The 24,094-nt window shown below is 49.4% G+C and overlaps 1 protein-coding gene across 1 annotated transcript in view; it reads left to right on the top strand.

Moving 5' to 3' along the window:
- MTOR (mechanistic target of rapamycin kinase) overlaps window positions 1-22,565 on the top strand; it is a 123,129-nt gene extending 100,564 nt beyond the window's left edge. The window contains exons 37-58 of the mRNA XM_026519856.4: window positions 246-361; window positions 1,306-1,423; window positions 3,932-4,183; window positions 4,864-4,964; window positions 5,828-5,924; window positions 6,179-6,277; window positions 6,563-6,685; window positions 6,800-6,982; window positions 7,390-7,524; window positions 7,742-7,916; window positions 9,209-9,344; window positions 9,905-10,052; window positions 10,688-10,810; window positions 11,965-12,047; window positions 13,437-13,509; window positions 14,115-14,189; window positions 14,577-14,712; window positions 15,384-15,449; window positions 17,769-17,849; window positions 18,126-18,206; window positions 20,874-20,979; window positions 21,627-22,565. Coding sequence (XP_026375641.1) covers window positions 246-361; window positions 1,306-1,423; window positions 3,932-4,183; window positions 4,864-4,964; window positions 5,828-5,924; window positions 6,179-6,277; window positions 6,563-6,685; window positions 6,800-6,982; window positions 7,390-7,524; window positions 7,742-7,916; window positions 9,209-9,344; window positions 9,905-10,052; window positions 10,688-10,810; window positions 11,965-12,047; window positions 13,437-13,509; window positions 14,115-14,189; window positions 14,577-14,712; window positions 15,384-15,449; window positions 17,769-17,849; window positions 18,126-18,206; window positions 20,874-20,979; window positions 21,627-21,642 — 2,523 coding nt within the window. The 3' untranslated portion in view covers window positions 21,643-22,565. The remainder of the gene's footprint in view (window positions 1-245; window positions 362-1,305; window positions 1,424-3,931; window positions 4,184-4,863; window positions 4,965-5,827; window positions 5,925-6,178; window positions 6,278-6,562; window positions 6,686-6,799; window positions 6,983-7,389; window positions 7,525-7,741; window positions 7,917-9,208; window positions 9,345-9,904; window positions 10,053-10,687; window positions 10,811-11,964; window positions 12,048-13,436; window positions 13,510-14,114; window positions 14,190-14,576; window positions 14,713-15,383; window positions 15,450-17,768; window positions 17,850-18,125; window positions 18,207-20,873; window positions 20,980-21,626) is intronic.
- The last annotated feature ends 1,529 nt before the right edge of the window (window positions 22,566-24,094 follow it).

The raw sequence follows: 24,094 nt of genomic DNA, 5'->3' as shown, positions 1-24,094 counted from the left end.
AAAAGAGCAGTACAGTTAGCCAAGGAGAGCTGAGGCTTGAGTTGGAAAAGTAGGAGTCTTCTTGAAAAGCCCAACCATCTCCCAGCGTCATGCCCTGCCCCTTGTCCTAGGGGCCCCTCACGCTGTGCTCCAGGGTGCTCTCCTGGGAGGGAGGTCGGCTCGCGTGCTCATTAGAGGAACGGGGGTTTCTCTCCCGCAAGGCCAGGCCGAATGCCAAGCGGCTCCCCGTGCTTTGTCCGGTACAGATCGACGCCTTTCAGCACATGCAGCACTTCGTGCAGACCGTGCAGCAGCAGGCCCAGCACGCCATCGCCACCGAGGACCAGCAGCACAAGCAAGAGCTGCACAAGCTCATGGCCCGGTGAGGTGTCCCCGCTGGCTGGGGCCAGTCGTGCTCCAGTCCCCCCAACCCTAGCAGCCTCTGTGGCGTGGCGGGAGTGCTCGGCGCTCCCTGAGCGGCGAGCTGCCGACGCCGCTCTCGCCTTGTGCAGTGGGAACCCCAGGCAGCCATCGCATCATGCTGCGCTGAGCCTCTGCTGCTGTTTGCCCGGACTCAGCCGCACAGAATCCATGTGCTCCCGTGCTCCTGGTGTCTGGCTTGGGCGTCAGACCCCTTGTCTGCAAATGCCAGCTATGCTGTTGCTTCGATGTGTGACTTTAGATGAGTTACTTAACCGCTCTGTGCCTCAGTTTCCTCATCGTATAAAAAGGGGATGGTGAGAGCTCCTATTTGTTAGGCTGGTCGAAGGCGGTGTAGGAGGGTTAATAGAACAAACACGTCAGTCATTCAGAGCAGTACCTGGAAGAGAGCAGCAATCAGGAAATGTTGGCTGCTCATATTATCATCATAAATATGATCTATGATGAATGATCTATGTCATAATACGTAATATAATGCATGATATAATATGTTGATATGTATTCTGTCATTTATCATTAGAAATGGAGGAGAAGGGAGAAGTGAGGGAAGCCAGTAGCAATCAATAGGAAAAGTTCCTCAGCAGCCGATACCCCCAAAAACTGAAGTCGGTGTGGGTCGGTCCCTACAGACCTAGCCCATACCGGATCCTGGTTGACGCTAGCATGGAAGGACAGGTCGAGGAGAAGAGATGATACATTCAGAATGCAGCCCTAACACCCGTTTTTTTCCTTCTATGTGGTTGAGAATCCTGGTGCTTCCATCACGCCTCTTCCTGGGAGCAAGCGTGAAGCTCGGGGAGGCTTTCGTGCTCTGCCGACAGAGTGGGCTGGTCCCCTTGTGGGGGGGCAGGGGAGCTAGCGTGGGGGTTGTTTCCCTGTGTGCAGGTGCTTCCTGAAGCTCGGGGAGTGGCAGCTGAACCTGCAGGGCATCAACGAGAGCACCATCCCCAAAGTGCTGCAGTACTACAGCGCGGCCACGGAGCACGACCGCAGCTGGTACAAGGTAACCTGGTAACCCCGGTAACCCCAGGCTTCCCAGCGCGCCTGCCCCGGCGAGAACCCAGCCCCTCACGGCCCTGCAGCTGCGGGTCCTGTGCCGGGGATTTGCTTGTTCGCAGGCCAGCAGCCAGACTGTCAGAGGCCCCGTGCAGGCGTCATGGAGACAGAAAGGGTGATAGAGTGTTACATGGGAGGAACACTTGACCACACACTATTACGTGTGTGGCACGGGGAGCACTGCTGCCTTACAGACGCTTAGCTGATTGTGTGGGACGAGCATCTGGACACACGGGTCATCTCTGGGACGTTATCTTCCCTTGGGTCATCTGTTCTTTCCCAGCTTCTTCCTGATTTCCTTTCCCTGCCTGCTCCTCATCTAAGAACTTCCCTTCTCTGTTTTTATTGGAAAGCTCTGGGTAACATCCTGTTACGGCATAGGGGAAACTTTTCAGGAAGATAAGCAGAATTTGAAAATGTATCAAAGATGCGGTTGACTGATAGAGGAGGAATTGGGGGGAGAACGCATCTTTGAGGAGAGCACATAGCCTTAGTTTTTAGGTTTTCCCTGAGGGACCCACCTCCTGGTAATAGCCGCTCGGTATAGCAGGTGTCATCGACTTCTTTCCAGCATTTCCTTAACTTGTTAATACTTTTTTTTTTTTTAAGATTTTATTTATTTATTTGACAGAGAGAGAGGCAGCGAGAGCGGGAACACAAGCAGGGGGAGTGTGAGAGGGAGAAGCAGGGTTCCAGCTGAGCAGGGAGCGCGATGCGGGGCTCGATCCCAAGACCCTGGGATCATGACCTGAGCCGAAGGCAGACGCTTAACCACTGAGCCACCCAGGCGCCCCTTAACTTGCTAATACTTTGAGAATGAATCCCTCCGAGATCAAAACGTATATCTGAAAACACAGAAGCATCTACAGTAAAAATCTTACCCTGATTGAAGCATGCTTCATTCTGATCTGAAAAATGCCCATTTCGTGATAGCAGCAATAATGACTCTACGTAGGACAGCTTCATTTCTAGGCTGGAAAAACATATCCAGTAAACCTTGGATTAGCTGGAACCTTACCAGTTGGAAGTGTCTCCTCACCAGATTACTTTCCTTCACTCAAATTTTAGAAAAGAAACAAATCACGAGGAAAAAAATGGGACCTAGGAATGTTAAGTTTTTCTTTGTATGGGTCCTTTTGGGCTTATGCTATCTTACTGTAATGGTGTGGTCCTGTGTGTGTGCAGAGACTATTTCTGTCCTGCTCACCACATCCCCTGGCTCAATGCCTGGCACGTAGTGAATAAAGAAGAGCTGTTGAATAAATGAGGGTGTGGGGAAACAGCCTGGGCCATTACAGAATTGTGACTCACCAAATAAAAGGTCAATTATGATCAACCTACTCTGCTTAGGTAGAAAAATGGACACATTTATGTTAAAGAAAGGTTTTTAGCGAGGGATGCAAAGGAATTTCCCGATTGCGCAGAAAGTATATCCAGTGGAGTATTTAGTGTCCTGCCATCACCGCAAACTTACGAGGCCCCAAATCAAAGCGTGCCTCATGCTATCTGCACGAGGCAGGGCTGCACCCTCGGTTCCTGCAGCTCTAGGCCGTAGAGTGTGGATAGTTCCTCCTTTACCAAAATAAGCACCAAGGGCTTCTCCCAGCAAACAGTCATTGGGCACCGGCTCTCTGACAGGCCACACGTGGGCCAGATGGGAGAGCTGGACAGATGAGCGACATTCCCCCATGGCGTGCTCTTGGTGTGCTCCCTTCCCACTGACCTGGGACCTGGTTAAGACTTTGACCATCACTCCCCTACACCTGTGCTCTCGTAAATAATGTTTCATATACGGCTGCCAAAGAAATCTTTAAAACCTAGAATGAAATGGGACCCCCCTTGGCCTATTATGTTAGCCTGTCCACAATCTGACCCTGCCCTTTGCTAACCTTCCCCCCACCACTCTCCTTCACGGACTGCACTCCAGTCAGATCTTTTTCTTCATTTCCTATGAACTGCACTGTGCTGGCCACCCTGCATCTTCGTCCCTGACCTCCAGGCCGGGAAGTCCCTGCTGCTGTCCTCTTGTCCCCGCCTTGCCCATCGAAGGCTGCTCTTCAGTCCCTACCCCAGAAACCTCCCCTCTACAAAGCCTTCCCTGACCCTGGCCTGCCCATTGTCCATCTCTCATTGCCCCTCACATTTGCCTGTCCTTGGGTTGCTGGGCCCCCCCACCAGACCAGAAGGCCCCTGAAATAAGCACCTGGCTTGCTCCTCTTCGGGTGCCCCTCCCCTGCAGGCCTCACCACAGTCCTGATACAGTGAGGGCACCACGAAATGAAGGAATCAGGCTGAATCTAGTAAAAGGCCCCATGCCTGAGTGTGTCGGTGCAGTTTTCCTCTGCCGGCCACGAGAGGAAGGGGCGGTCCCAGCACTCTTCCTCAGCTTTGGCCTCACGCTGCTCTAAGGCCTTGGCGCTCCAGCCTCCTCATCTTCGACTCTCGCCCCTCCCAGGCCTGGCACGCGTGGGCAGTGATGAACTTTGAGGCTGTGCTGCACTACAAACATCAGAACCAAGCCCGGGACGAGAAGAAGAAGCTGCGGCACGCCAGCGGGGCCAACATCACCAGCACGACCACTGCCGCCACCACAGCGGCCACCGCCACCGCCACCGCCACCAGCACCGAGGGCAGCAACAGCGAGAGTGAGGCCGAGAGCACCGAGAACAGCCCCACCCCATCTCCTCTGCAGAAGAAGGTCACTGAGGTACCCTTCCCTTCCTCCCCAGCGAGGACTGAGCCAGGCACCAGGCACTCTGAAGAGGGGGATGGTGGCGGAGCGCTGAGGAACCTGGGCTTCACTCTGAACGGAAGAAGCTAGACGGCGTGGCTTACTCGCCAGCCAGCATTGTTTGAGACGGTGCTTCTGTGCACGTGTTTGTATTCGAGGTGCTGCTCTAGCCACCAAGCTGACAACTGAGTTCCTGGTCATTCTTCCCATGAGAATGAGCTCATCCCCTTAAAGCCTGCACCTGTGTGTGTGGGTGGCCGTGCACATCTGTGGGTCCATTTGAGGACAGAGGCTAGCAGGATCTGTCCTCTGCCTTTTCCTCTCCCCCCACCCCGCCTCTCTCCGGCTGTCCCTTCAGAGTGCACCGGGGTAGTTGGCAGGCCTGGAGAGCAGCATGTTCAGTCTCGCCCCCCCCCCCCCCCCCCCCCCCCGTTTAGGAAGCCGCCGTTAGCCCAAGGTGCTAGCGATCATGACACAGTTGGCATTTCCTGAGTGCTTGCTGTGTGCCAGGTACTAATCCAGAAGCTTCTCATGCATTAACTGATTTAATTTCATAACCTCTCTTTGAGGTAGGTCCTGTTAGTATGCTGTGAGCCCCTTTTACGGATGAGAAAATGAAGGTAAGAGTGTCCATTAACATGTGTGTGTTCCAACAGGATTTATCCAAAACCCTCTTGATGTACACCGTCCCTGCGGTCCAGGGCTTCTTCCGTTCCATCTCCTTGTCACGAGGCAACAACCTCCAGGACACGCTGAGGTATCAGAGAAGGGTGGGGCCCCTGGTAGGCTGTGTGTGCAGCAGGACACAGGATGACTCGTGATGTCCCCCAACCCACCCCTCATGAGTCTGTCCAAGAGTAACCGATGACCAGCCTCCACCTGCCAGGACTGAGGAGAACGCTCCATGCGCTCTCTGTCACAAAGGGAGGAAGCACATCTGTTTGTGCAGTAGTGCCGAAATCCCCTCAGCTTGGAGAGGCCACTTAGGCAGAAACAAATGGCTCAGGCCAGCCAGTCCGAAGACTACGGGTGACAAGGGCAGCTAAGTCCTACGTTTACCCTGTTGCCGCTGGTCTCCAGGTGGCTTTCTGTATGTGCAAAGATTATCCATAGGTTGTGCCTGGGCTCATCTGTTAGATTTCTGGGACCCTCTACATTATCTGGAATAAAACAAGCGTTCACTTGGGATGCCCCTCCTTGTGTTGAGCCAAGTACTCACAACCACCACCAGCGACCCTCCCAGGTGGTCCCAAGACCAGACACTGGGGAACCACTGATTTCAGGCCTTGCCAGTTCTTCTTCTTCTTCTTTTTTTTTTTTTTAAGATTTATTTATTTTAGAGAAAGCGCGAGCAGGGAGAGGGCAGAGGGAGAGAGAGAGATTCCCTAGGCAGACTCCCTGCTGAGTGCGAAGCCAGCCCAACGCGGGCCCGATCCCAGGACCCTGAGATCAGGACCTGAGCCGAAATCAAGAGGCAGATACTTACCTGACGGAGCCACCCAGGCGCCCCTTTGCCAGTTATTCTTTTCTCAGGAGTCTTAAAGATTTAAAACAAACAAACAAAATGGACAAAAGCTAGGAAACTCAATTTTCTGTGATTTTCTCATTTTTCTTTGCCAGAGTCCTCACCTTATGGTTTGACTATGGTCACTGGCCAGACGTAAATGAAGCCTTAGTGGAGGGGGTGAAAGCAATTCAGATTGACACTTGGTTACAGGTAAGGCTGGCTCAGGTCTCACTCCTGCTCTGTCTCCTCCTGGGATCATGCGGTGTTCAGTGAACAGTGGTAAAGAAGGTCCCAAGGTCAAGACTCCATATTTTCTTTAGTTTCTCCCAGGGAACTGAAAGGAATGAACCATTTTAGAGCTTAATAGCATCTGCCACAACAAGTTTCAAGAGCTGGTCATTGTGCAGAATAACTGGTTGTTTCCACACCTCACATGCTACACACCGTGTCTTTCTGAACACCAGGTTATACCGCAGCTCATCGCAAGGATCGATACTCCTAGGCCCTTGGTGGGCCGCCTCATTCACCAGCTTCTCACTGACATTGGCCGGTACCACCCGCAGGTATGTGGGCACCCTGGGCAGTTTCTCCTCAAACAGCTGACCTTTTGATCTGGATCTCAGCCTTTCCTAAGCTGCTCTAGAGACATAAGTGCAGGAAGTGGGAGCCAGGCATCCCGTCTGTCCGGCCAGCAGTCCCGGGCCCAGGGCCCTTCCTGAAGAGAAGGAGTTCCCCACCCGCCCCAGGATTGAGTGATGGACTCAAATCAGTGTCAGAAGCATCCTCTCCATCTCTCTTATCTTCCTGAAAGTCGGAGTTTGCAAGTGTTCCTTCCGTGTCTGCCTCAGGCCCTCATCTACCCCCTGACCGTGGCCTCTAAGTCCACCACGACGGCCCGCCACAACGCAGCCAACAAGATTCTGAAGAACATGTGCGAGCACAGTAACACCCTGGTCCAGCAGGCCATGATGGTGAGTCTTCCTCACAGCAGTGCTGCTGGCGAGAGGACGGCCTCTGTCTCAGACAGAGGCCTTTCTGAGGTTAGCTCATCCTCAGTGCTTCTCTCTTTGCCCTCTTTGGTCCAGGTGAGTGAGGAGCTAATCCGCGTGGCCATCCTCTGGCACGAGATGTGGCACGAAGGCCTGGAAGAAGCGTCTCGTTTGTACTTTGGGGAAAGGAACGTGAAAGGCATGTTTGAGGTGCTGGAGCCCCTGCATGCTATGATGGAACGGGGCCCCCAGACTCTGAAGGAAACATCTTTTAATCAGGTATGGGATAAGAAAACATGGCGTGACTTGACCCAAAGCCTTTACCAGAGCCCTTTCCCTCTGGCTTTTGTGCTGACTTGAATAAAATGTCCTCTGACGGAGGTCATGGAATATAAAAACACCAGCAATTTAATTGTCACTGACTTACGAGAACCCTCCCAAAACTTAACTGGAAAACCATGAGATTCTTCCCCCGCACGTCTTGCTTCTCCTTACTTTGCCCATAAGCCGTCCCGAGACTGAGGCCTCCAGGACTGGGCCAGCACGCTGCCCTTGCTAAGCCTGGCCGAGGGCCAGAGCCATCCAGCCATAGCGTGTGGCCGAGCCGTTGTGCTGTCTGCTTGGGGGTTCAGCCTGTGGCGTAGTCCACACCTTGACGACTCGCGCACTTCTGCTTCCCCACTCAGGCATATGGTCGAGACTTAATGGAGGCCCAAGAGTGGTGCAGGAAGTACATGAAATCCGGGAACGTCAAGGACCTCACCCAAGCCTGGGACCTCTATTATCATGTGTTCAGACGAATCTCGAAGCAGCTGCCTCAGGTAGGCTCTTCAGGTTCTAGCAGCGTTAACTGTCATCGTCCCTTATGTTTTCCTTTTTGTGAACGTTCTGACACTAATTCTAAAGCATACGATTTTGCTTCTATCTGCAAACTGTGGGACAAGTCATTGCTATTAGGTATCTATTGAAAGATACCTAAATTGCATTTAAATTCTTCCCTGGAGGCAGAAAACTAACCCCTGTGGTAATTATTCACAGCTCACCTCCTTAGAACTGCAGTATGTTTCCCCCAAACTTCTGATGTGCCGGGACCTTGAATTGGCTGTGCCAGGGACGTACGACCCCAACCAGCCGATCATTCGCATTCAGTCCATAGCGCCGTCCCTGCAGGTCATCACCTCCAAGCAGAGGCCCCGGAAGCTGACGCTCATGGGTAAGGTCCCCTGTGCTTCTGCCGCCTGCGTCTCCCTCCCACCATGGCTGAACCCCTCCCCTTTTCTGAAATCACCGCTCACCGTTCACACCACGAATCTTTCCATGCCTCATCTCTCCCGTGTTTATGGAGAGAGAAATAGAGCACAAGCGGGCCTCTCGTTACATCCTCCTCAGGACTCCTAGTTTGTTCGTACCGTCGCGCGTGCTTAACGCCTAACCGCCCTGCGGAACAGGCGGAGGGAACTGTCAGGGTGTGTGGCGTGGGCAAGTGGGGGTGGCAGGCAGCTGCAGAGGCTGACAGGGCCAAGGGACATCCGGATGCAGGTGTGGTAGGTGACAAGCAGGGCTGAAGAAAGGTTTCCTGGGCTCTCAGATGTTCTCTTTCACCATCACTGTCTCTCTCTGTGGGAAGTGACTGTGTGAAAGGAACACACTGAAGTGGAAATGAGTTCTCACGGTGAGCTCTGTGACCTACCCAGGGTCGTTGCAGGAGGCCTGGATGCTGTGGTGGCCCTTCAGGGGTTCTCTCTTTAATACGGCTCATGCTTTTCAAATGCAGTAGTTATTCACCAGCACCAGTTCGTCGTGGTTCCCAGGTGATCCTCTCTCCATGGGCTGGCGTCTCCTGATACTAAAACATGGGTCAGTGAGGTTCTTCACAGTATTTCATCAGAGACTTGAATGAAGGACCTGTTTCCAGGGAAAGCCGTGAGCAGAGTAAAGAGAGCCAACAGGGAGAAGCTATGACTCACCCCACCCTCCAGACCCGAAAGGGCAAGGAGCCCATCAACAGCACGTAACCTGGAAAGAGAGGCCATCCACCAGAAGCCGTAGCCCAGGTGGAGGGACACTGAACACTTCTAGAACTGGAGCCTGGCATGTTGTCAGAGGCAAACCCTTTGGTCTCTCCCTCTTCCCGCCCTCTGACTTCCCTCCTGCCAGTGCCCCCATTGTCCAAGCCCCACTGGGAGCCCAGGTGATGCAGTGTCTAGGGGTTGCCTGAGCAAGACAGAGAAGGGCAGAGAGTGGGTTGTGAGGGGAGCATACAGAATGACCATTTCTGTGCAGAATCATTCCTGATCTTCAAAGACAGACCTGTTTTTAATTTTATTTATTTTTAATTTGACCAGCATTTCATTGGGGACCATCAAAAACAGGGCCATTCTTTTTGTCAGTTCTAGGATACTTTTCTGTGTGTGTGTGAAGCGTGACTGGGAAGGTACACGTAGTTTCTGGGCGCTTGGGAGTACAGGGCTGGTCTGTGCTAACTGCTCCCACCGTTCCTCACAGGCAGCAACGGGCATGAGTTTGTTTTCCTCCTGAAGGGCCATGAAGACCTGCGGCAGGATGAGCGAGTGATGCAGCTCTTTGGCCTGGTGAACACCCTTCTGGCCAACGACCCAACGTCTCTTCGCAAGAACCTCAGGTATTCAGGACACGGGGTGGGGCGGGGGGTGACACGGCAGCGATTTGACTGGTCTAGGGTTTCCTTACCTCCGTCCCCTGTGGTCCTGTCCCTTCACGGAATCGGTTGTTGACCTATGAACCTGACAGGAAGTCATCAGTAGCCAAAGTGTCAAACACAGCAAGAAGAATCGTCCATCCTGTTAGCGTAGTTTCAAGGGAGGGTCCAGAATGGACCATTGGACCGTGGCCATTAGACTAGAGATGCTGCACGTCTGGTGTGTTTTCCCTTCCCTGTCTGCCCTGCTTCCTTCCTCCTCTTTCTGTTAAGAACACGGATATTCAGTTGGAGGTTGTTTTTGGCTTAGAAACAATCACTGGGCTGCTCCCCGACAGCAGTGAGTCGGTCAGGCAGGTTGAGGAGGCTGGTGGTGCTTTCCCGCCAGTAGCGCGCTGCCTTCGTGCGCACCTCACGGCAGCCCTGTGCGGGGGGCGCCATTGAACCGGCTTGCGTGTGTTGTGAGGGGGTCAGAGGTGCACTCTGTTTACCATCCGATAACCCTGCTTTCCTGCGGGTGCCAGCATCCAGAGATACGCTGTCATCCCCTTATCAACCAACTCGGGCCTCATCGGCTGGGTCCCCCACTGCGACACGCTGCACGCCCTCATCCGGGACTACAGAGAGAAGAAGAAGATCCTTCTCAACATCGAGCATCGCATCATGTTGCGGGTATGTGAGGAGGCTGCCAAACCCAGTGCTTTCATGTCTTGACGTAACTCGCAAGTTGGGAAATCTCTACAGAGCTGCTCTTCTCGCTCTTCTGTGTGTGTACGTCACTGAAAAATCTACTTGGGAGGATTCTCTCCTGAAGAAGTTTTCATGAAGGGGGTCCTAAAGCAGATTACCTCTAACAAACAGGACCCTAAAGCCCAGAAGTTAGGTGTTGAGCATTCTAGGTGAGACGGGACGGTATTATTTCTCAGGCAACGTGGATCGACCGAACGCCAGTTGTATACGGGGTACTGGCCACACGGGGAAATGATGTTAGTAGAGGTGTAAGTAGTGAGAAAGAGATGTGTTTGTTACCCAGAACCTTGATGCCTCCAGTGCTCTCATTCACACCAGTTGGCTTGTACTCAGGTGGGACCTGGTGTTTCACCCTTCGGCCCTGGCAGTCCCCGTGGTCATCAGTTTCCGTTGGCCACCCCCTTTTTCCTTCCTTTTGCACTGTTCTTACTTCCTTTTCCTTTGGGCTGGGGTGGTGAGATCCGAACCCGGCTCTGCCTGGACCCAGAGCCCCGTTTCCTCCTGGGTGGAAGCTGCCAGTCTGGGGCCGCTCTCAGAACGGTTGTGTCCTGACGCAGATGGCACCGGACTACGATCACCTGACGCTGATGCAGAAGGTGGAGGTGTTCGAGCACGCCGTCAATAACACGGCCGGCGACGACCTGGCCAAGCTGCTGTGGCTGAAGAGCCCCAGCTCCGAGGTAGGACGCGCTGGGCTCCTCACGCGCCTCTGCCCCCTGACCCACGCACTCGTACCGGGGCTGGCTTTCTGGTTTGTTCATGTGCGCCTGGACTTGTGTTGGTGACGAGCAGCTGTAGATGATGTACCATCTTTAATAACAGAAATTAAGTGGGCGAGCCGTGCAGTTTAGCAGATATAGATTTAGTAATTTCATGTTTCTCCCGTTTCTGATAATAGTATTTGAGTTGTGTTTAGGTTAAAGATATTAAATCTTTTTCATAGATGTTAGAAATTTCCTGCTCATTTGGTTTTTTAATTTTTGTTAGGGTATGTTTCTTGGTTTGGGATTTTTGTTTTTGATATATAGACATTTTTAAAAGTTAGGAGTTACCAAATTTTTGATCCTTTTCTTTGAAGTTTCTACCTTTGGCTTTATATTGAGAAAAGCCCTCTCCACCTCAAGATTATGTATCTTTCTACATTCATTTTCTTGTACTGATTATAAAATTTGTTTTTCCATTTAAATCCTCAACCCAATTCAGAATTTGATTTTTAAGATTTAAATTTTATTTTTTTGAGATGATTAGCCAACACCACAGTATTTACCAAATAATCCATCTTTTTCCTACTGTTTAAGAGAGTCCATTTTTATAATACAAAAAATTTTTCTGTGCCATTGGATTTCTTTCTGGGGCTCTTGTTTTATTTCGTGGATCTCTCTAAAGCCTATTTCTACTCAAGTACCACACTGTTAATACAACTATTAATAAAGAGTCTCTTTTCATTGGCTATTTTAATTTTTTCTTCTTCCAGATAAATTTTGGGATCATTTTGTCACAGTCCCCCCAAAAAAGTGCTACTGAATTTTGAGTGGAATTACATTAAATGTATCAAATAATTTGGGAGGTTATTACATTTTTATGGTCTTGGATGGATACTTTCATTTACTCGGGTCTTTGTATTCCTAAGCAAAGGTTAATTTTTTTTTCCATCTGGGTTCTGTTTATTCTAAGCATAGTTTACTGTTGTTACAATTATAAATGAGATCTTTATTCCATTTTATGTTATTAACTGGTTACTGATGGAACATAAGAAAACAACTGATTGAGGTGTAATTATGTTGAAGCCAGTTAGCTTCCAGAGCCTTGGTTCACGTGCACTCCTGTGTTCCAGGTGTGGTTTGACCGAAGAACCAACTATACCCGCTCTTTAGCGGTCATGTCCATGGTTGGGTATATTTTGGGCCTGGGAGATCGGTGAGTAAATTGATTTGGGTTTTGTAGTCTTTTTCTACATTATACCTTTCTTAAACAGTTCCCACTTGTTTTCCAATAAGATTTATGACCATCTGGTAAATAATTGTATTTTGTACCTTCGGGTCTTGTTTGCAGCATCAGCCGTAGTCCCTTTTTATTTATCCATGGAACAGAACAGCCGAGCAAACTAGAACCTAGTTCTTGGGTACTACTTTCTCTATAGGCTGGTTTAATATTTTAAAAACCATATACAGGGGCGCCTGGCTGGCTCAGTCTGTAGAGCATGTGATTCTTGATCTTGGGGTTGTGAGTTCAAGCCCCACATTGGGTGTAGAGCTTACTTTTCTTAAAAAGGGGCACCTAGGTGTCTCAGTCAGTTAAGCATCTGCCTTTGGCTCAGGTCATGATCCCAGGGTCCTGGGATCGAGGCCCGTGTCAGGCTCCTCACTCAGCGGAGAGCCTGCTTCTTCCTCTGCCTGCTGCCCCTCCCCCTGCTTATGCTCTCTGTCTTGGTATCTCTTCTCTCTCTCTGTCAAATGAATAAATTTAAAAAATTTTTTAAGTAAGTAAATAAATAAATAAAAATTTAAAGAATATGATTGATTTTACTGATTCATTAAACATTTATCAGTCACCACTGTGCTGAGATAAATAATTCTATTTCTGTAATTGAAACCAACCAAAGTAGATCCTTCTGATATTTTTGCATAATAAATTTATCCACAGTACTGACCGAAAAAGTAGTTAAGGAATATTCAGAAATTGACTCTCTAGAAGTCTTGAAAAAACTAGTTCCTTAGCGGCTGCTCTTTCTCCTGGGCTCACGTCTCATGCAACTATTTGAGAGTAAAAATAATTTTTCCCATAAAAATAATGAATTATTGTTTTTAAAAAGAGCCAGGAGAATTCCTGGTGACAAAAGCCAGATGACCCTTCCTAGATGGGTCTGGGGGCTCAGGAGATGGAACCCCGTGTTGGGTGCTGAGGGGTGAAGATAGAGCCTCGTCACTCCAAGATGCCGGCACCGCCAGGCAGGGTTCATCTAGTGACCAGAGACCTCAGGAATGCAGCTCGTCATTCACGCTGATCAATCTTCCTTGCGGACCCGGAGCAGGGATCAGCAAACTTTCTCTGTAAAGGGCCAGATAAGAAATAATTTGGGCTTTGCTGGCCATATGATATCTCATATCTACTCATGTCTGCTTGTGATACAAAAGCAGCCTGAGACCATACATTGCAAATCGGCAGGGCCGAGTCCAGAAAAACTGTGTTTACAGAGGCGGGGGGGCGGGCTTTGGCCTGTGGGCAGGGCCCAGACTACCACATCCTTGTCAATTGATTCATCAGTGCAGCGCTAGTGAGCCCTCTGGTTTCTCTCCTGTTTCTCAGACACCCATCCAACCTAATGCTGGACCGGCTGAGTGGGAAGATCCTGCACATCGACTTTGGGGACTGCTTTGAGGTGAGCCTGTGCTCCAGAACACTGTGCAAAGCTCACCTTTCCGGATGACCATTCTTCACCCTCTGACCATTCAGGCAAATTTAAGCTCAAAGTGCGTTATCCTGATCCCTGCCTCTCCTACCAAAGCAATAGAGAAGTGAAGGCCATGCTCGTTTGATACTTGCTGTAATTGGACTCTAACCCCTTTTGAGGCAAGGGCCCACTGTTCACATACCCTCTGATTCAGGAATCTTCTGCCAATCAATGCCAATCCCTGCATTGGCCTGCTGGTCAAAGGCCTGGGTGTCATGCACACTTGTCCTTTTCCTTTGTTCCTCCTGTCCCTTTGTGTGTGTGTGTGTGTGTGTGTGTGTGTGTGTGTGTCTTTTTAGTTACCTTTTGAATCTCTGTGACAAGTCCCCTCACTAAACTAAAGCTAGTTCATTTCTGTGCCCTAACTGAAATCAGTGCAAAGAACAGCTACCTGCCTTTGCCTGGCTTTAGCTAAAGAAAATAACCTAGCCTAGAAAAAAAAAAATAATAAAATAAAATACAAAAGAAAAGAAAAAAAAAAAAGAAAACAGTCTCGCCATTGGACTTGGTTTTTCTCTTTTATTTCCCCATAGGTTGCTATGACCAGGGAGAAATTCCCAGAGAAGATTCCATTTAGACTAACAAGAATGCTGACCAATGCTATGGAGGTGAGTGGGTCTTGGGAACAAGCTGCTTTGGACTGGGGCCAATACAGTCAGGACCGGCTCTGCACACAGACTGGCTTGTTCGGTCTCATCAGTTCCCCAGAAGGCCTGGGTTGGTTCTGTGGTTGTTTCCTGGTATTTTCCATTATGTTAGAAATGATCGACCTTTGAGAGTCTCACCATGCTTCACGTCAGACTTTGTGTCCTATGAATCACAGGCCTGACCTGACCCCTTGCTCTGAACACATTCCCAGCCTGCCACATCAGTAATGGCCTGTGTCTGCTTTGAAGTGCGGGTGACAGACCCTCTCGACTCACTTCTGGTTCTGAGGCCTTCAGGGGCAGGGCCGGGGCCGTTGACTTCTGTGGTGAGTGGCTCTGGTCCTGCAGGTTACTGGTCTGGATGGCAACTATAGAATCACGTGCCACACGGTGATGGAAGTGCTTCGGGAACACAAGGATAGTGTCATGGCCGTGCTGGAAGCCTTTGTCTATGACCCCTTGCTGAACTGGAGGCTGATGGACAGTGAGTATTAGCAAGTGCCCGGGAGCTGGAGCCCACACCCTCTGAACTGGGACTGTCTGACACGTTACATTTCACTAACCTTGCCCCCTGCCAGCCTGGAGCCTGAGCCGTATTACTGGACTATTGCGTTACATTTTCACAGAGCTGTTCCAGTGGCCAGAAGTGAATTTCAAGTATTTTTTCTTATTAACTAGAACGAAAAACACCAGTCATTAATTTAAATATTAATTAAAATACTTTCAGGATAAAGCCTGGTGATTTTTGTTTATTTGGATTTCATAAAGAGTAGCAAGCTGGAATCTTGACGGGAGACACAAACGCTTGGGATCTGGGGGCAGCAGCATCTCCATCTCCTCTCTGCTCCCCCTCCTTAGAAGAGGGTGACCGACCCCGGTGTCTCACCCACTGCCAATCAGTCCTGCTCTCGCCTTCTGTTATCTGGTCCACAGCATCTAAATTCAGCTCAGCGGCACAGAGTGTCCCGCAGGATTGCACACCCATGCTAACACTCACCCACCGAGTCCTGAGTCATCCATCCTCGCTCCCTCTTAGGGGCTTTAGCTTTTAGCAAAATTGCACTTTTATGGTTGTAAGAAAATATCATATCAACCAAGTTTCTTTCAAGTGAAAGTTTGAAGCCCTTTTTATCCTCTCTTTGTTTCTTCCCCTAGCAAATACCAAAGGCAACAAGCGGTCCCGAACAAGGACGGATTCCTACTCTGCTGGCCAGTCAGTAGGTGGGTCCATCCCCAGGGAGGCTGCAGCTTCTGCCCCCTTTTGTCCAGAGTGTGTCTTGAACAGGGCGAGCTCTACGATTGCCATTAGCAGGCGTGGCGGAGGCGGTAACATGCCACGAAGGGTGTTTTCTAGAGGCTCTGATGCAGCCCTGCGGCGATTCTGTCACTGCTAAAATAGCATCTAATGGGCATGTAGTTAACTTCAGAAAGTTGGTCTAGAAATATTTACTGAGCACGTGTTTTTTTAATTTCATGCCTCTCAGGATGGAGTGGATACCTAAGGCTCAGAAATTTTGATCAAACTACCTGAGCTTAAGCTATAAAAACTCAATTGGGGGAGGCGCCTGGGTGGCGCAGTCGTTAAGCGTCTGCCTTCGGCTCAGGGCATGATCCCAGCATTCTGGGATCAAGCCCCACATCAGGCTTCTCCACTAGGAGCCCGCTTCTTCCTCTCCCACTCCCCCTGCTTGTGTTCCCTCTCTCGCTGGCTGTCTCTCTCTGTCAAATAAATAAATAAAATCTTAAAAAAAAAAAAAAAACTCAATTAGGGACGCCTGGGTGGCTCAGTTAAACGTCTGACTTTGGCTCAGGTCATGATCCCAGGGTCCTGGGATTGAGCCCCGCATCATGCTCCTTGCTCAGCAGGGAGCCTGCTTCCTTTAGCTCTGCCTGCCGCTCCCCCTGCTTGTGCTCGCTCTCTCTCTGACAAATAAATAAATAAAACCTTTAAAACAAAACCACACAATTAAAAGCATGTCTGAATATTAGCCAGTATTTACTATGCCCTTTAGTGGTGTCTAGCCCGGGATAATTATTAGCTGTATCACATGGTTCTAGAGCATTGTTAATAGCTCAGAAATAGGACGGAAGAGGTAGAAGTGTATTCACGCTGCTGGCTGAGGAGCCGGGAAGCCACAGGAAACACTTTCCAAGAGTGGGTCCACAGAATAGGGTCCCAGGAAGATAATGCCCCTCCAAGAGCCAGAACAGGGTTTGTGTATGGAACCTCTCAAAGGTCTTAAAGTAAAGCTGTTTAACTTTATTTCACACAACCCCCCGCCCCCCCTTCCCAGCCCACTCTTTTTTCCCTCATAACATCTAACAACATCCTACATAGTTCACACCTTGGAAATACTGTTGGGGTGTAAAAAAAGTAAATATTCTCTACAGACATTTATGGAACATTTGCAACTAGTTGCTTAGCTAAGCCAAATAATGTTTAAGGGTGCAAAAAGAATGTGATATGCAGAGATTACCGTGGAGAAGCCCAGAATGACATAGAGTTGACCAAGCTGTATAGCACATGAACTAATGAGAGAACAGTCAAGTCCACTGTGTGATCCAGCAGCTCGCAGTTTGGTTCCGAGGAGAGGCCGTGGGGCTAAGAGGAAGGAGGTACCGCTCTGAACGGCAGTCGTTAAGGGAGCTCCTGGGTTGGTGGGATATAAGCTGGCCTTACTGGGTGAGTGGGAAGGAAGAGGGTGTTCTGAGCAGGAAATTGAGGTCCCGGCTTATGGTGCAGTCTGTGAACAGGTGTGGACTCTAGCCTGGACACCATGACAGGATTTGTGACTGATGTCTGAATTACTCATGGTGTCTGGGGTACCTCGTGCGGGTGACTGGTCTCATCCAAAGTCTGTGAGACTTAACGGGTTTCATATTCAGGGTCCACCTCACTGGTACATTGTTGGGTGACTCCTGTCTACTGGCTATGGCATGCCGAGAGGAACCAGGACAGCTGGTTCTGGTGGCCCCAGATGGTGGTAGACCTGGCTGGTTTTCTGTGGCTTGAAAGTTAAGTTCTGAGCGGTCATTCATAAAAGTGTTATCATCCCTGGCTTCATTTTGAAGGCCTGTGGTATAGAAGGACAATAGGTAAATATCTTCATACTTCTGCTCCTGGACTCTTCTCTCCTGAAGGCCACAATCAGTGGAGGGTGACTGTAAGCCTGAGGACTTTTCCTGCCCAGAAAGGATGTATAAATACCTCCGAAAAATAGCACTTTGGTCATGAGTGTGACCCACTGAAAGCTAGTGCTCTTTGTATTATCATCGGTTATGGTTTTGACAAGTTTTGTCACCAGGGATTGATTCACACTCCTGTTCTCTATGTCAGAACATTTTATAAATGCTGTTTGCTTGAAAATTCCTACTTTGGAGATGTAAAATCTTTTAAACACATTCTTCCTCTCCTTTCGCCTCAGAGGTAGCAGGGTGAGTGTTCAAGGGAATATAGTGTGTGAAGAAGTAGGGCTAATGCTTGCAGCAGTGGTTTCTTGGTGTTGGAATTTTCTGCCAATCAATTTTTTTTCCTCCTAGAAATTTTGGACGGTGTGGAACTTGGGGAACCTGCCCATAAGAAAACGGGGACCACAGTGCCAGAATCTATTCATTCTTTCAGTAAGTCTGCCCTCGGAGGACTCGTACCAGTGACTAGCTCGTTAAGAACATAGCAGCTGTGCCCTACCGCGAGAGGGGTCAGTAAGATAAAGCAGCAAACCCGCCTTTGAGCAGATAAGGGTCTGTGAATTTCTCATTCTATTCTGAAGACAAAGATAGACACAGAGGAAGAATTATTCAACACTTACAAAAGCGAATATTTGCGAAAAACGGGCACCCATTGAACCTGTTGTGACGACCCCTTCTTACTGTCATTTCTCCTTTTGTGTATTCCAGTTGGAGACGGTTTGGTGAAACCAGAGGCCCTAAATAAGAAAGCTATTCAAATTATTAACAGGGTTCGAGACAAGCTCACTGGTGAGTGTGTGCGTATGTGTTTACTTAAAAGGAACATAAAGTCTTGAGGGATTTTTCTTTCCTTGAGTGGAAGGTCAGCCCCTTTCCAGCTATGTTGGTACCTAAACTTTGACTCTGCAGCTAACTGGAGGGTCTCTGATTCTCTGACAACCGTTAAACTCAATTTAAGTAGTGTGAATCTCATTTTAACAGATGGGGGTGAGTAAAGTTCATTTGGGTCCAAAGTCAGCCAAATTCAGGGAAGTTCTTATCGTCACAGCTTTGATATTGGAGCAAACCTGACGGCTCTGATCCTTTGCCTTCCTGCACTCCGGGGGCTATTACGGGAGTGGAGAGCGTGGAAGGAGAGAAATGCACACTTTTGAAAACAAGACATGTCCTGTTAGGCCAGATGGTATGATGGAGGGGTGAGAGTCAGAGGGGCCGAAGACCCCAGCTCTACTGCACCCTGTGTGACCCCTGGGCCTCTCTGTCTGTTCATCTGGAAGAATGCCTCTCTCAAAAGGTGGTGAGGCTCAAACAAGACACGTGGGGCCTGGCACAGAAGTGTTGTAGTCAAGTTGTATTTGTTTGTTGAGCACCTATAAGCACTAGATGCTGAAGAAATGGCTGGTAAGAGCCAACAGATTGCCTTCCCTCGTGGGGTCATCATCTAAAGGGGCAGTGTTAGGTGCAAGAAAGGGCTTGGGCTGTGATGCTAGTCACAAGGGAATTTAAGTGCCAGAGTTCCAGGAAAGCTTCTCTGGGAAACAACCCTTGAGCTAAAATCTGAAGGAGGACATAATTAGAGGCAGATTGTTTCAGGTAAAGGAAACAGCACATGCAAGGGCCCTGTGGTGGGAGGGAATCTGGCAATAAAAATGGTCTGAATTGGGGCGCCTGGGTGGCACAGCGGTTAAGCGTCTGCCTTTGGCTCAGGGCGTGATCCCGGCGTTATGGGATCGAGCCCCACATCAGGCTCCTCCGCTATGAGCCTGCTTCTTCCTCTCCCATTCCCCCTGCTTGTGTTCCCTCTCTCGCTGGCTGTCTCTATCTCTGTCGAATAAATAAATAAAATCTTTAAAAAAAAAAAAAAAAAAATGGTCTGAATTGCAGATGAGTCTGACTACCTCAGGGAGTGAAATGGGAGGAGCACAGAGACAGAGAGCCCACACTCTTGAGTGGGCCAGGGTGGGATCATACAGGGCCTTACATTTTCATCCTCTGCCCTAAAGGCAATGGGAAAGCCCTGAGGGCATAAAGGGGAAGGAGGGAGGCAGGAGGGGTCCGGTGGGTTTGCACTGGGGAATCCTCCCTGCTCTGGCCTTGGGGGCTATGTGGAGGGAGGAAGCTGCTGCCAATTTGCAGCTGAACGGTTGACTAGGCTAGGGAGGTGGCCTCCAGATCTTCAGGAGGTAAAATCCAAAGGATCGATGAGGAGGCGTGAGGGATGGCAGGCACCGATGGCATCTCCAAGTTACTGGCGGCCTTCTGGGAGTGTGCTGAGCCTGGCAGCCAGACCGAAAGGGTTGAAGAGAACGTGAAGTACGAGAGGGAAGCGAGGCAGAGGAGGCGAGTTTCAAACTTGTGAGAAACCTGGCTCCGAGAGGAGGCGGGGTGGGGCTGGCTACAGCAGGAGTAGCGTGTGAGAGATTTTTGTTCTTTAATGGGCGAGGGGACCGAGTTTACAAACATTTGAAAACAGAAGTGAGAGGAGGGTAGGTGACTGTGCACTGTGCGAGGCACCCTAGGAAGCAGGGGGCTGTGGGGTCTGGAGCGTAGGTGAACTTAGCCTTAAGCTGGAGGAGGGACGGCTCCCAAGGGTTGCAGCAGCACCGAAGAGGGAGCTTCTGTAGAACAAATCCAGCCTCGAGCACTGCCTGACACATCAGGGGTCCAGAACGATGAGCTCAGTGAATGGATGAACTTGTAAAGTAGGAGACGAAGGCACGTGCTAGCGGTGAGAAGCCAGCAGGGAGGCTTGGACATGTGGGGCCGGGGAGGACGGGAAATGACCCTTGTGCCAAAGAGGCTCCATCAGCCGGCCATGAATGCCTGTTCCGGGCTGAGATAATGGCTTTGTGATGGAAGTTCCTGTGGGAGGAAAGGCCCAGCATTGGAGGTTATAGGACTGAAACCCACCACAGTTTCTCATTCACTTGCCTGATGATTGCAACAGATGAAGGAATCTCTACAAACCAGTGGCCAGATCTTTGGTACTCCTGAGCTCGGCCAACTGCAGGCCTTTCCCTTCTTTGAACCAAGTCTCTGTTAGGAGGAGATTGGTGTGTGTTCATGTCACATGGAGGTGAATTTTAAAACCCAGCTGCTGGGGCGCCTGGGTGGCTCAGTCATTAAGCATCTGCCTTCGGCTCAGGGCGTGATCCCAGGGTCCTGGGATCGAGCCCCACATCAGGCTCCCTGCTCCACTGGAAGCCTGCTTCTTCCTCTCCCACTCCCCCTGCTTGTGTTCCCCCTTTCTCTGGCTGTCTCTCTCTGTCAAATAAATAAAATCTTTAAAAAAAAATAAAAAATTTAAAAGAAAAGGAAAACCCAGCTGCTGGGCAGCCTTCATAGTCACAGACAAGGAGAAACTAAGCAGAGCTGCATAGATAGGCCAGCCAAACTGGGGGCAAGGACGGAGTGGAAAACCAGGTACAGAAGAACTGTGTGTTTCTCCTGTCCTAGGTCGGGACTTTTCTCATGACGAAACCCTGGATGTCCCAACACAGGTGGAGCTGCTCATCAAACAAGCAACGTCCCACGAGAACCTCTGTCAATGCTACATCGGCTGGTGAGCGCCTGTGCGCGGACACGCACTCAGGGCCCCGTCCCGTGTCCTGGTCCCGGTGTGGCAGGAAAGACCTGGGGGGTACCCAGAAAGGGGAATCATAGTGTCAGATCTCTTTAAAAGTTTGTATTCGCCGTGTGCGCTCACAGTTCTGAAAAGGGAGGAACTTGAGAAATGTGGGTTCATATTTGGAAGGCAAGCACCAAAATAGATTAAAATCACCTTAAAAATGGCGTAGAAATGTAGGTGAGTTCTGTTTGGATTTCTGCTGTCAATTCCAAGATAGAGGGAAGGGCGAAGGAAAAGAAGCCAGAGCACCAACAGAGAGAAGGAGATGCAGAGACAAATTTATGATCTGGGACTGTCACCTCAAGGACCACTCTGGGGTCTGCTTTGATTAATTGCCCGAGGCATGCTTGAAGGTAGAAACTTGAGAGGGAGGTTGATGGGGAAGTGTCCTTCTGGGGCCGCAGCAGGCATCAGCCCTTGACTGGAAATGATGAGTGTGTCCGACACAATTAGTTGTAGGAGATCTCAAGGAATGTCCCCGGGGGTTGTCAGACCTTGGTCTCTCCATTTTCAGTGTATCCGTGTAAAGCTTTGAAATAGCCCAAATTATTAAAATATTCCTTTTCTCTCTGTCATCTTAGGTGTCCTTTCTGGTAACCCGAGGCCCAGACATGCCCACAGCATTTCTCTTGAGGCTTTTGTACTCGGGTATATGCTTCCACTAAACTGAAACCACAGTCAGAGAGCTCGACTTTGTTAAATATTTTGAAATGTAAATGAAAAGTACTACTGTATATTAAATGTTGGTTTGAACCAACTCTCTAGCTGCTGTTGAAGAATATATTGTGAGAAACACAAGGCTTGATTTGGTTCCCAGGACAGTCAACACAGTAATACTACACAAATCAAGCCATTGATTTGGGGGAACAGAAGATCCATAACTTAGAAATACGGGTTTTGACTTAACTCACAAGAGAACTCATCATAAGTGTTGCTGATAGAAGAATGGCCTAGTCATTCCTCTCAACAAGGATACAGCAAACTCAGCACAGTCAAGAAGCCTCAGGCCATGGAGGACACGTCTTAGGAATCGGGAGAAGCTGACTTGGTTACTTCCACCCATCCCATTACCTCACTGGTCCACAGACAGCATCATTTGTAAGATGGGCCAAAATGGGTGGAAAGTGTCTGTCTTCTGCCTCACCCATGATGCTGCGACTTACACACTTCAATCCAAGACCCGAATGCTAGGAGGGGAGTTTCTTCAGATGGCTGGGTGGCCTTTGCCGAGCAGATGCAGAGAGACCACAGTGCAGTAGGGCGGCCCACAGCAGCCTTCCCCAGCACGGTCCTGGGATGTTTTCAGTGAAGTCTGAACGCTCTGTGTTTAGAGCAAGGGCTTGGAAACAAATGCTGTCCTGGAGGTGCTGACCACAGAGAGGGAGGTCTGGTACCTGCTGGGAATTCTGAGCAAAAGAAATATTAAACTAAATGCACAAAGTATCAAGTGTAGCCATTCTAGACACCATGTTGTATCTGAATAATTTTTGTGCCAATAAATGACATCAGAATTTTAGAAACGTGTATGGGTGCCTTTTTATTCATAATTACGAGTTTCCAAAGGAAGCAGGTATCCTTCAACTGCCAGCATTCACTAAGCCTGTGATACTAGGGACTACGTAGAGCTCTGGAGCTACGTGGCATGGTCCCCTTCCTCAGGGTATGCACAGGGCAGACAAGGTGGGGTCGGCATCATGTCGGAGTGGACTGGTTACTCCCCAAGCTAAGTGGGGAGAAGAACCACACCCAGGGTTTGAGCCTCAGTGGGAGGCCTGAATTCCACTGGCCAAGCCAGGAAAGCCTCGTGGAAAGGGGACATTTGCCATGGGTTTTAAAGGACGAGTGGGACTTTATCAGATGAAGCACGTGAGGACATTCAGCAGAAAGTCAATCTGAAAGCACAATATCGTGCAGGAATGGCGAGTATTAACTTGAACCCTATCTGATTGCAAGTCTCAGACCATTTTTGATATGTAAAATGGCAGTTTCACGCAGTTGGACCTCAGTTCAGCGTGGCTGGCTGAACAGTCAGTGGAGAACAAAGGGAATGATAGCAACTAGAAGGGGGCCGCCTGCCTCAGTTCAACAGCAAGGAGTCTGAGCCTGAAGCATGGACAACAGGGAACTGCGTAAAGTTCTAAAACTGAGAAGTAGAATCCGAGTAGTATTTTTAATAGTGTTTTTTAAAACAGATAACCAGTGTCAAACAGGTGAAGAGAAAACTAGACGCTGCAGGACCTAGGGAAGAGGCCTGCAATAATGGGGAGGAGAGAATGCTGAATAGAGCCAGCAAGTGCTATGCCGAGATTCCTCTTTAGAAAGCACGCCTAAGGAGTGCTTCCAAAGAACAGCATTTTCAGTTCAAGTAAATTTTCTATTTCTAAATTCCTGTGGGCCACAGCTACCCAGTGAGAATACAGAATCATAAAACCTGTTCGGGGCGCCTGGGTAGCGCAGTCGTTAGGCGTCTGCCTTCGGGTCAGGGCGTGATCCTGGCGTTCTGGGATCGAGTCCCACATCGGGCTCCTCCCACAAATAAATAAATAATCTTTAAAAAAAAATAAAAGACCCTTGATTTTAAAAAAAAAAAAAAACCTATTCAAAGAATTTGTATTAGGAAGAGCATGAGCATTACAAGGCCAGGAACCCCGTCTCACATGACGTTGTAGCCCCCAAATCTGCCTGGACCATGGACGGTGCTGCTCCATGCACATTTGTCGGAGGACTCCTCTATTAAAAACAAAGATGAGTTTAAATATCAATAGTAATACTGATAAGTTTTAACCCTCATAGTTGTCTCAGATTTTCTATAATTCTAAACCATGCATCAACTCTTTTGCTCTGGAAAATACGATCACCATAACTTTTTTGGTTCTACATGAAGTAACTATCGATGACCAGTGATGTTTCCACTCATGAAAGATAAAGGGTATGGGAATGAATGGACTCTGGAAAGATCAAGGGTATGGGAATGAATGGACTCTGGAATGAATGGTGGTCATCAATGGGAAAGACATACTCCTTAGGACATGGAGTCCTTGGGATTAAT

The sequence above is a fragment of the Ursus arctos genome, unplaced genomic scaffold, assembly GCF_023065955.2.
Source record: "Ursus arctos isolate Adak ecotype North America unplaced genomic scaffold, UrsArc2.0 scaffold_32, whole genome shotgun sequence".
NCBI classification, from domain to species: Eukaryota; Metazoa; Chordata; class Mammalia; order Carnivora; family Ursidae; genus Ursus; species Ursus arctos.
The sequence above is the reverse complement of the archived record's forward strand: the minus strand, read 5'-3'. Positions and strand labels throughout refer to the sequence as shown.